This window comes from Pipistrellus hanaki (assembly GCF_964339955.1).
Source record: "Pipistrellus hanaki genome assembly, chromosome: 18".
NCBI classification, from domain to species: Eukaryota; Metazoa; Chordata; class Mammalia; order Chiroptera; family Vespertilionidae; genus Pipistrellus; species Pipistrellus hanaki.
This window is the reverse complement of record NC_140520.1, coordinates 360,194-372,477: the sequence shown is the minus strand read 5'-3', so window position 1 is coordinate 372,477 and position 12,284 is coordinate 360,194. Positions and strand designations below refer to the sequence as shown.

At 43.5% G+C, this 12,284-nt stretch overlaps 1 protein-coding gene across 1 annotated transcript in view; it reads left to right on the top strand.

The window, feature by feature from the left end:
• The window catches only part of LOC311613019 (butyrophilin subfamily 3 member A3-like), a 53,521-nt gene that overhangs the window by 27,865 nt on the left and 13,372 nt on the right, over positions 1–12,284 (top strand). Inside the window, exon 4 of the mRNA XM_084866504.1 lies at positions 8,936–9,217. Coding sequence (XP_084722630.1) covers positions 8,936–9,217 — 282 coding nt within the window. The remainder of the gene's footprint in view (positions 1–8,935; positions 9,218–12,284) is intronic.

Sequence of the window (12,284 nt, the reverse complement as noted above, 5' to 3'; positions counted from 1 at the left end):
CATGTGGTGTTTCTCTTTCATTGATTGGCTTATTTCACTCAGCATGATGTTCTCCAATTCCATCCAGGTTGCTGCAAATGATGAGAATTCCTTCTTTTTTATGGCAGCATAGTATTCCATTGTGTAGATGTACCATAGTTTTTGGATCCAATCATCTGCTGATGGGCACCTAGGTTGTTTCCAAATTCTGGCTATTGTAGATTGTGCTGCTATGAACATAGGGGTGCATATATCCTTTCTGATTGGTGTTTCTAGCTTCTTGGGATATATTGCTAGGAGTGGGATTACTGGGTCAAATGGGAGTTCCATTTTCAGTTTTTTGAGGAAACTCCACACTGTTCTCCACAGTGGGTTGCACCAGTCTGCATTCCCACCAGCAGTGCACGAGGGTTCCTTTTTCTCTGCAACCTCACCAACACTTGTCATTTGTTGATTTGTTGATGTTGGCCATTCTGACAGGTGTGAGATGGTACCACATTGTTGTTTTGATTTGCATCTCTCGGACAATTAGTGACTTTGAGCATGTTTTCATGTGCCTTTTGGCCTTCCTTCTGTCTTCTTCTGAAAATATTCTATTTAGGTCCATTGCCCATTTTTTAATTGGATCACTCATCTTCCTTTTATTTAGTTGTATAAGCTGTCTGTAAATGCTGGAGATTAAACCTTTATCAGTGGTATTATTTACAAATATGTTCTCCCACACCGTGGGCTTTCTTGTTGTTTTGTTGATGGTTTCTTTTGCTGTAAAAAAGCTTTTTATTTTGATGTAGTCCCATTTGTTTATTTTCTCTTTAGCTTCCATTGCCCTAGGGGCAGTATCAGTGAAGAAGTTCTTTTGGCATATGTCTGAGATTTTGCTGCCTGTGGATGCTTCTAGTATTTTTATGGTTTCCCGTCTGATGTTTAAGTCCTGTATCCATTTTGAGCTTATTTTTGTGTATGGTGTAAGTTGATGATCTAGTTTCATTCTTTTGCATGTGTCTGTCCAATTTTCCCAACACCATTTATTGAAGAAACTGTCTTGACTCCATTGTATATTCATGCCTCCTTTGTCAAATATTAATTGAGCATAGTGATTTGGGTTGATATCTGGGTTCTCAATTCTATTCCATTGATCTATATGTCTGTTTTTGTGCCAGTACCAGGCTGTTTTGAGAACAGTGGCTTTGTAATACAGTTTGAAGTCTGGTATTGAGATCCCTCCTACTTTACTCTTCTTTCTCAGGATTGCTGTGGCTATTCGGGGTCTTTTATTGTTCCAAATGAACTTTTGGAGAGTTCTTTCTAGGTCAGTGAAATATGCCATTGGTATTTTAATGGGGAGTGCATTGAATCTATAGATTGCTTTAGGAAGTATGGACATTTTGATGATGTTGATTCTACCAATCCATGTACATGGTATGTTCTTCCATCTCTTTACATCTTCCTCTATCTCTGTTTTCAGTGTCGTGTAGTTTTCCGCATATAGGTCCTTCACTTCCTTAATTAAATTTATTCCTAGGTATCTTAATTTTTTTGGTGCGATGGTAAATGGAATTGCTTTTTTAGTCTCTGTTTCTGTAGTTTCACTGTTGGTGTATAGAAATGCCATGGATTTCTTGGTGTTAATTTTATATCCTGCTACATTGCCAAATTCATTTATTAAGTCAATTAGTTTTTTAATGGAGTCTTTTGGGTTTTTTATGTACAATAACATGTCATCTGCAAATAAGGATAACTTTACTTCTTCTTTTCCAATTTGGATGCCTTTTATTTCCTCCTCTTGTCTAATTGCAATGGCTAGTACTTCCAGTACTATGTCAAACAGGAGTGGTTAGAGTGAGCATCCCTGTCTTGTTCCTGTTCTTAGAGGGAATGGTTTTAGTTTTTGCCCATTGAGTATAATGTTGGCTGTGGGTTTATCATATATAGCTCTTATTATGTTGAGGTATGATCCTTGTACTCCCACCTTGTTAAGAGTTTTTATCAGGAAAGGGTGTTGGATTTTATCAAATGCTTTTTCTGCATCAATTGATATGACTATATGATTTTTATCTTTCAATTTGTTTATGTGATGTATCACGTTTATTGGTTTGCGGATATTGTACCATCCTTGCATTCCTGGAATAAATCCTACTTGGTCATGGTGTATGATCTTTGTGATGTTCTTCTGGAGTCGATTTGCTAGAATTTTGTTGAGGATTTTGGCATCTATGTTCATGAGGGATATTGGCCTGTAATTCTCTTTCATTGAGTTGTCTTTATCTGGTTTTGGTATTAGGGTGATGCTGGCTTCATAGAAGGAGTTTGGAAGTGTTCCTTCCTCTTGGATTTTTTTGAATAGTCTGAAAAGGATAGGTTTTAGTTCTTCCTTGAATGTTTGGTAAAACTCTCCTGTGAAGCCATCTGGCCCTGGGCTTTTGTTTGCTGGAAGCTTTTTGATGACTGTTTCAATTTCTTCCCAAGTCACTGGTCTATTGAGATTTTTAGATTCTTCCTGAATGAATTTTGGAAGTTTGTATTTTTCTAGGAATATGTCCATTTCCTCCAGGTTGTTCAGTTTGTTGGAATAGAGTTGTTCGTAGTATTTTGTAACAATCCGTTGTATTTCGGTGGGGTCTGTTGTTATTTCACCTCTTTCATTTTTGATTTTGTTTATTTGGGTCCTCTCTCTTTATTTCTTGGTTAGCCTGGCTAGAGGTTCATCTATCTTGTTTATCCTTTCAAAGAACCAGCTCTTGGTTTTGTTGATCTTATGTATTGTTTCTTTGGTCTCTATGTCATTTATCTCTGCTCTGATTTTTGTTATTTTCTTCCTTCTGCTTACACTGGGCTTTTCTTGTTGCTCTTTTTCTAACTCTTTGAGTTGTAGAGTTAGATCATTTGTTACCATTTTTTCTAGTTTTTTGCAATAGGCTTGTAAGGATATGAACTTCCCTCTCAAAACTGCTTTTGCTGTGTCCCATAGATTTTGGATTGTTGTGTTTTCATTGTCATTTGTTTCCAGGATGTTTTTAATTTCTTCCTTGATTTCTCTGGTAACCCAGTCCTTGTTTAAGAGCATGCTGTTTAATCACCATGTGTTTGATTTCTTTGGATTATTTTTATTGTAGTTAATTTCCAGTTTTATGCCATTATGATCTGAGAAGATGCTTGATATGATTTCTATCTTCTTGAATTTGAAGAGACTTTGCCTATGTCCCAAAATGTGGTCTATCTTTGAGAATGTCCCATGTGCACTTGAGAAGAATGTATATTCTGTGGCTTTGGGGTGGAATGTTCTGAAGATGTCAATTAATTCCATCTGGTCTAGTGAGTCATTTAGGATTGATATTTCTTTGCTGATTTTTTGTTTAGATGATTTGTCGAAGGGTGACAGTGGGGTATTAAAATCTCCTACTATGATTGTATTGCTATTAATCTCTCCCTTAATGTCCTCCAGCAGTTTTTTTTTTTTTTGTTTTTGTTTTTATGTATTTGGGTGCTCCTGTATTGGGTGCATATATATTTACCAGGGTTATTTCTTCTTGTTGGATTGTTCCCTTTAGTATTATGAAGTGGCCTTCATTATCTCTTGTTATGTCCTTCACTCTGAGATCTAATTTGTCAGATATAAGTATTGCTATCCCAGCTTTTTTTTCATTTCCATTTGCCTGGAAAACTTTTTTCCATCCCTTCACCCTCAGTCTGTGTCATGCCTCCTCTTTATATAAATTTCTATTCAGGTCCTCTTCCCCTTTTTAAATTGTATTTTTTTTTGCTGTTAAATTGTATGAGATTTTAATAAATTTTGGATATTAATTCTGTATTGGATGTGTCGTTGGCTAATATATTCTTCCCTTCAGTAGGCTGTCTTTTTGTGTCATATGGTCCCATTTGTTTATTGTACATTTTCTTGCCTATGTCTGAGGACACATATGGAAAAAAATATGTTACTAAGTGGAATGTCAGATATTCATTTCCTCTGTTTTCTTCTAGTTTTATAGTGTTGGGTCTTACATTTAATCTTTAATCCATATTGTGTCGATTCTTGTATATGGTGTAAGAAAGTGAGCCAATTACCTTTTTTTTCTTTTCTTTCTTTCTTTTTCTTTTTCTTTTCTTTTTTTTTTTTTTTATGCATGCATGCATCTGATATTTTTTCTTTAGAAGTAATTTCTGCAAGACGCATTTTTGGGTTAAAGAATAAAACATTTTTACCAGCACAATTTTGAAGACTGTCTTTACCCCACTGCATATTCTTGCCTCCTTTGTCACAGATTAATTGACCACATATGTGAGGGTTCTTTTCTGGGTTCTCTGCCTGTCCCACTGAACTGGTGTCTGCTTATATGCCAGCACCATGCTGTTTTTATTAGTGAAGACACTGTTGTATAGTTTGGTATCAGGGAGTAGGATGCCTCCAACTTTGTTCTTTCTCAAGACTTCTTTGGATCGGAGGGGTCTTTGTGGTTCCATATAAGTTTAGGATGAGTTGTTCTATTTCTGAGAAGAGGGCTATTGGTGTTTTAATACAGATTGCATTGAATGTGGATATTGGTTTAGGCAGTAAGGACATTTTAACAATGTTAATCATTCCAATCCATGAGTTATATCCTATCCTTCCATTTATTTGTATCTTCTTCAATTTCTTCAGTGTCTTATATTTTCAGTCTATAGGTCTTTAATTTCTTTGGTTAAATTTATTTCTGGATATTTTATGTTTTGTGGATAAAGTTATAAATGGATTTCTAAATTTTCTCCTTCAGATTATTCATTTTTGCTGTATAGAAATGCAACAGGTCTCTGATTTTCTATCCTGCAATGTTACAGATCTCATTGATTGGTTCTGATGGTTATTTATTTATTTATTTTTTGGTGGAGTCGTTAGGTTTATTTTTATATTGTATCACATCCTTTGCAAATAGTGAGAGTTTTACTTCTTCCTTTCTGATTTGTATGCTTTCTATTTCTTTGTCTTGTCTGACTGCTGTGGCCAGGACTCCCAATACTGTGGGAGCACAAGTGGTGAGAGTGGACATCCTAGTCTTACTCCTGATCTTAGTTACTAGAGAATAACTTTTCAGCTTTTTACCATTGAGTATTCTCAAGCTTTAGGTTTAGGAATACTGTTTTATTTATTTTTTAAAATAAATATTTATTGTTCATATTATTACAAAAGTTCCTCATTCCCCCCCCCCCTCACCAAGTTCCCACCCCACCCTCTGCCCTTTCTCCACCTTCCCTTGTCCTCATCCATAGGTGCACAGTTTATGTTCAGTCTCTTCCCGCACCCCCCACTCCTCTTTTCCCTGAGAATCATCAGTCCACTCCCCTTCCATACCTCTGATTCTATTATATTCAACAGTTAATATTGTTCATCAGGTTTTTTAATTCCCTTGGTTTTTAGATTCACTTGTTGATAGTTACATATTTGTTGTTCATAATTTTTATCTTTATTTTCTTCCTCTTCCTAAAGAACCCCCTTTAGCAATTCATATAATTCTGGTTTGGCAGTGATGAATTCCTTTAGCTTTCGTTTTAATTAGTTTTAAATAAAAATTTTTGTTATTATTACAAAATTTGAGAATTTAAATTGTATCTACATTTTGGATTGTAGATTTTACTATGATGAATAGCATGAAATACAAAACTTTGTGTTAATGCCTGATATTTTTTCTTTTCTTTTCTTTTTTTTAAAAATATATATTTTATTGATTTTTTACAGAGAGGAAGGGAGAGGGATAGAGAGCTAGAAACATCGATGAGAGAGAAACATCGACCAGCTGCCTCCTGCACACCCCCACCGGGGATGTGCCTGCAACCAACGTACATGCCCTTGACCGGAATCGAACCGACGCTCTATCCACTGAGCCAAACCGGATTTGGCGCTGCTAGCCATCTTTGACCACATAAAGGTGGCATCTTGTGTGTTGGAGTGATGGTCAATTTGCATATTACCTCTTGATTCTATAGCATATATATCCAAAATATATCCAGAAATATTTACATTCATATGTAGCAAAGTATGTATTGTAGTTCCCATTATAAATTATTTAAATTTGACTTATTTTATACTCAACAGTAACTATCCCCCAATATCAGTGGTGGAGATATATTCCTCAGTCTGAAAATTTAATATTTAAACATTCAGATAATTTAGACAGTACAGAGAGCAGAGGCCTCCAGCTCCTGCTCTGAGTGCAGTGGGAGCCCCTGGAGGATAAGGAGTGGCGTGAAGTGAGGGAGCAGGAATGTGTGGGCTGTGGTGTGGAGCATAGACTGAGGGGACCCATGGAACTGGGGCTCAGAGAGGGGTTCCTGGGTTAATCAGAGTGAGAAGCTGGAGGCACGGACAGGCTGTCCCAGGAAGTGTGGTCAAGTGGAGGCTTCTGAGCCCATTGTAGGCAGAGCCCAGGACTCCCAGGTGGCTAGGGCCAAGAGACGTACACTTAAGGTTACATACTTTAGTGTCCTTTCCATGTTTGAGTCAAAGATGAAGAGACTCACAGGCAGACATTTGAGAGGAGACTCTGGGACAACAGTGATGGTGGGTGCAAGGGGAGTCAGCCCTGGGGAGGCAGAGGTCTCATGTGGATTCTCCATCTTCCTCCAGGTCGTCATTTCTACCCACTCCTTCTGGTGTCTCTCTGTCTGCCCAACAGCCCACAATGGTGAGGTCCCTGGCCTTCCATCTGCTCCACCTCCCCGTCTGCCTCGTCTTGGTCCAGCTGCTCACGCCCTGCTCAGGTAGGAGCATCTGCATTTATGTGCCTGGAGCAGTTACCTCTAATGTCCAGTCAGAAGCTTGGGCTCCTCCCCACACCTGGGAGGCCCATCCAGATGGTACATCTGTCAGGACTGAGTGCCTGTCTATGTGTTTCATATCCTGCCCCTCCCAGCCGGGGACACCCCCTTACCTTGTAGCCTCCAGTGCCCTCTGATGCAGCACCCCTTTCTGCTCACCAGCTCAGTTTGCTGTGGTTGGACCCCCTGAGCCCATCCTGGCTATGGTGGGTGAATTCGCTGAGCTGCCCTGTCACCTGTCCCCAGTGATGAGCGCTGAGACCATGGACCTGATGTGGCAGCGAACTGGACTCAGGCAGGTGGTGCGTGCATATGCAGATGGCAAGGAAGGAACAGAGATAGCAGAGTATGAAGGGAGAACTTCGATTTTCAGAGAGGACATTGCTGAGGGGAAGGCTGCTCTGCGGATTCTCAATGTCAGAGTCTCTGACAGTGGAACCTACCAGTGTCATTTCCAAGATGGTGATTTCTTTGCAAAAGCCCTGGTGGAGCTGAAGGTTGCAGGTGAGCCTGAGGTTGTTCTGAGCTTTTTCTTCTGTGAGGCCTGGGGACCCAGGACCAGCCCACCTCACAGACTTCTGCCTGCACACCAGCAGCTGCCTCCCTCCTCCACCTCTGCTTCTCTGGGCCCTTGACAGACACAGGTTCTCCTGCAGGAAGGGCCCCTCCTGAACCAAGTGAAGACGCCCCTCCTGCAGCCACCAGGATCTCAGCAGGAATGTGGGGTCGGGCAGGAAGGCTGGGGAAACCTCCCCTCAGTGGGAGGCAGACACATAAGTGGGTTCAGCTGTGTTCCAGGCAGTGGACCTGGGCCCCACAGATGCTCACTGCTGTGGGTCCAGGGAGGCTGAGCTGCAGGAACATCACCTCTGCTGCCATGTCCTCCAACCAAGGCCCCAGGATTACACCTGCAGTTGAACAAGTTGAGTTTAGGAATAGTTTAGGTGAGGAGAACACACAAGTGTGGAAATATGGGGGTCCCCATGAGGGGGTGTCAGGGAGACTTGATATAACATTTGGGGTGATAGGGGTCTAGGAAGGGTTTATTGAAGGAGGGCTTTGCTCTGGATCAGATGAAGTCAGGATGGTGTGGGATGTAACTGGTCACTCACAGCCAGGACAGGGGATGTTTGCTGGTTGCTGTGGTCTGGACACTGTTCATATGTTATTCTGTGTTCAGACCTGATGACTGAGTGGTCTTGTTTGGTCCTGACCCATCACGGGGACAAAGCAGCTTTGTCTGATGCTGCTGTTCCATGACATTGTTCATGTCCAACATCATTTCTCTTTCTCGGGGCACAACCCTTCATTGCACAGGAAGGGGAGGGAAGGAGAGAGGAGGGGAGAAGGAAAGGAGGGGAGGGGAGTAGGGTGAGGGAAGGGGAGGGAGGAAGGAGGGAAGGAGTGGAAGGTGCAGAATGTGTGGAAGGTCCTGGCTATCTCCCTGCAGGGCCTTCTCAGCCAGCTTCAGTTCTTTCCTGAGACCACAGCTCCTCTGAAGAAATACCTCCCTACTGGACTGGGTTCTTGAAAGTCTTCAAAGGGCTTCCTCCCACCTCCCCTGGGTTAAGAGTGTAGAGACTGGTGGTAACAGCTCACTGTTCCTGGCCTTGTGTTGGCTCTCTCCCATATAGTCGTTCCCCTTCCATAACCATAAAATAAAATTCCCCTGAGTCTAAGGACCCGAAAAAGAGGCTGTAAACTCTAGATCAATGATATCAAGAGTTCACCACGGTGACTTTCATACCAGGAACTGTGTGGACGGCAGCAATGGAATGTGCATATCCTCCCCTCCACCAGGCAAAGTCTGAAGCTCACACAGGACAGGCAGGATAGATGGGGGTCAGGGGCATGAGCCACACAGGTAAGGGGAATGATTTACATGCTTAGGGTGGTGGTGGGAGGGGGGCGTTCCAGGAACCAGCCCTGTGTATGGGGAGGGGTCCAAGTGTCTCTGAGGGAATCCATGGGAAGCAGTCTCTGTTCTGGCCCAGATCCAGCTGTATCTAGCTCAAGGGTCCATGAGAATCAGGAAGTCTCCCCTGCATAGCACACGTGATAAACTGCTCCTTGGTGAACCCTGCCTGCGTGATCTAGTGGAGTGTGCCCCATCCTGATGGGGCCAACACAGAGGCCTCCCCATGACTCAGGCTCCCTCTTCCTTCCCCAGCCCTGGGCTCTGATCTTCACGTTGACATGAAGGGCTATGAGGATGGAGGGATCCGTGTGGAGTGCACGTCTGCAGGCTGGTATCCACAGCCCCACGTAGAGTGGAGAGGTGACGGGGGAGAGAGCTTGCCCGCCGTGGCAGCACCTGAAGCTGCAGATGGAGAGGGTCTGTATGCAGTCACGTCGTCTGTGATCCTGAAAGGCGGCTCTGGGAAGGGGGTCTCCTGTGTCATCAGAAACCCCCTGCTCAGCCAGGAGAAGACAGCCAGGGTCTCCATTGCAGGTGAGTGCCCGGCCCCACACTGAGCTCAGCTGTGGCCACTGGGAGAAGGAGGCCTGAGTGTCTGCTGCTGACCTGGGTCTGTGCTCAGAGCAGTCACCTGGGTGCCCTTTGCCCCCTGGAGCTGTTCATGTCACAGACATTTTCTGAGAATACCAGCTGCCACCCACTGGGACAGGCATTGCAGATGGGAAATGGTAAAGGTCAGCAAACACATGACAAATTGGGGAAATTATGTGCAGACACGTCCTGGAGAATGGGCTAATCTCCTCAAACAGAACAGCTCAGTAGAAACATGAATGGCTCCCAGAAGGAAAAGCCTCGAGAAAGGATGTCCCCTCCAATTGAACAGGGAGACATTTCCACCTGTGAGAGTGGCAGCAAACAAAGCCATGTAGTTGGTAACACTGATGGCAGGATTGTGGGGAGACAGTCACTCTTATTCATGTGTTGCTATCAGTTGGAATATTTTTTATATAAATGGACGCAGCTTATATTGCGGGACAGTCGAACAATCTTAATCCAAACTATTTATTTATTGACCCAAATCCCAGTTCTAGAAATTTTTCTGACAGATCAGCTCCGGATTATGTGAAATCACTGATGGACAAAGTTATTTCTTTTTAAAAATAATATTTTTATTGATTTCAAAGAGGAAGGGAGAGGGAGAGGGAGATAGAAAAATCAATGATGAGAGAGAATCATGGGTCAGCTGCCTCCTGCATGCCCACACTGGGGACCAAACCCATAACCCAGGAATGTGCCTTTAACCAGAGTCAAGCCTGGAGTCCTTCAGTCCACAGGCCAATGCTCTATTCACTGAGACAAACTGGTCAGGGCACAAAGTTATTTTTAGAGCATCCATTATAATAACAAAAGTCAGAAACAGTTCAAATGCCACCAGTGGGATTCCTGTGTTGTGGAGGCTGCCCTGAGGGAGAAAGCGCAGTCGTGTCTCCATGCCGAGAGGGAAAGGTCCCCAGGACCCACGATGCACTGAGAAATGAGCTGTAAATCAGCTTCTGTAGATGCTGCCTGTGGTGTAAGCAAGAAAAATAAGAAGAAATTTATGTTTTTATATATATATATATACTAGGGGCCTGGTGCACAAAATTTGTGCACTGGGGGAGAGGGAGTTGCCCCTCAGCCCAGCCTGCACCCTCTCCAATCTGCATCCCTCTTACAATCCAGGACTGCTGGCTCCTAACCACTCACCTGCCTGCCAGCTTGATTGCCCCTAACTGCTTGCCTGCCTGTCTGCCTGATTTTCCCTAACTGCTTCTGCCTGCAGGCCTGATTACTCCCTAACCACTCCTCTGCCATCCTGATTGATGCATAATTGTTCCCCTGCCAGCCCAATTGCCCCCAACCGCCATCTCCTGCTGGCCTGGTTGCTCCTAACTGCCAACCTGGTCACTTTCAACTGCCCTCCCCCTGCTGGCCAGGTCACCCCCAACTGCCCTCCCCTGCTGGCCTGATTTCCCACAACTGCTCTCCCCTGCCAGCCATCATGTGGTGGCCATCTTGTGGCCACATGGAGGCAGCCATCTTGTGGCCACATGAAGGTGGCTATCTTGTGTGTGAGGGCGTGTTGGTAAATTTGCATATTACCTCTTTATTATGTAGGACTAGAGGCCTGGTACACAAATTAGTTCATGGGTGGGGTCCCTTGGGGTGTCCTGCAGGGATTGGGCCAAAACCCGCAGTCGAATGCCACATGCAGCTCCTACCTGATGCTCCCACTCATCTTGGACCCCTGAGCCTGCCATGGATTTGTGCCCAATCAGTGCTGATAGGGAGAGGCTCACGCTGCCCCAGCAGTGCCCTCCAGCCATGAGCCCTAAATCTGGCACTCTCCCAATGGGAGTGGCCTGCAGGATAGGCCTGAAATCAGCTCTCCGACATCCCCTGAGGGATCCCAGATTATGAGGTGGTGAAGGCCAGGCTGAGGGCTCCAGGGCATGTCTGGACCATCTGCTCAGTCCCTGTTGGCCAGACCCCAGTAGCAAGCTAACCTACCTGTCAGAGCATCTGCCCCTGGTGGTCAGTGCATGTCATAGTGAGCAGTCCGGCTGCCTTAGCATATCATCATATTACACTTTTATTGGTCGTTCAGTTCTTCTGCTGTTCAATCTATTTGCAATTACCTTTTTATCTGATATATATATTTAAGAGGTTCCAGTGCAAGCATTATTATTTCAGTGTAATGCAATGTTTTTAAATAAATCTTTATTGTTCAGATTATTACAAATGTTCCTCTTTCTCTCCCCCCCAATTGCTCTCCTCCACCAGGTTCCTACCCTACCCTCTGCCCTTTCCCCACTCTCCATTGTCCTCATCCATAGGTGCACAGTTTTTGTTCAGGCTCTTCCCGCACCCTCGACTCCCATTTCCCCCGAGAATCATCAGTCCACTCCTCTTCCATACCTCTGATTCTATTATATTCACCAATTAATATTGTTTATCAGATTTTTTAATTCCCTTGGTTTTTATTATTTTTTTAAAATATATTTTATTGATTTTTTACAGAGAGGAAGGGAGAGAGATAGAGAGCTAGAAACGTCGATGAGAGAGAAACATCGACCAGCTGCCTCTTGCACACCCCCTACCGGGGATGTGCCCGCAACCAAGGTACATACCCTTGACTAGAATCGAACCCTGGACCTTTCAGTCTGCAGACCGACGCTCTACCACTGAGCCAAACCGGTTTGGGCTAATTCCCTTGGTTTTTAGATTCACTTGTTGATAGTTACGTATTTGTTGTTCATATTTTTTATCTTTATTTTCTTCCTCTTCCTAAAGAACCCCCTTCAGCAATTCATATAATTCTGGTTTGGAGGTGATGAACTCCTTTAGCTTTTTTTTTTTTTATTTGTGAAGCTCTTTATCTGGCCTTCAATTCTGAGTGATAGCTTTGCTGGGTAGAGTACTTTTGGCTATAGGTTCTTGCTATTCATCACCTTGAATATTTCTTGCCATTCCCGTCTGGCCTGCACGGCTTCTATTGAGAAATCAGCTGACAATCGTATGGGTGCTCTTTTATAGGTAACTACTTGCTTTTGTCTTGCTG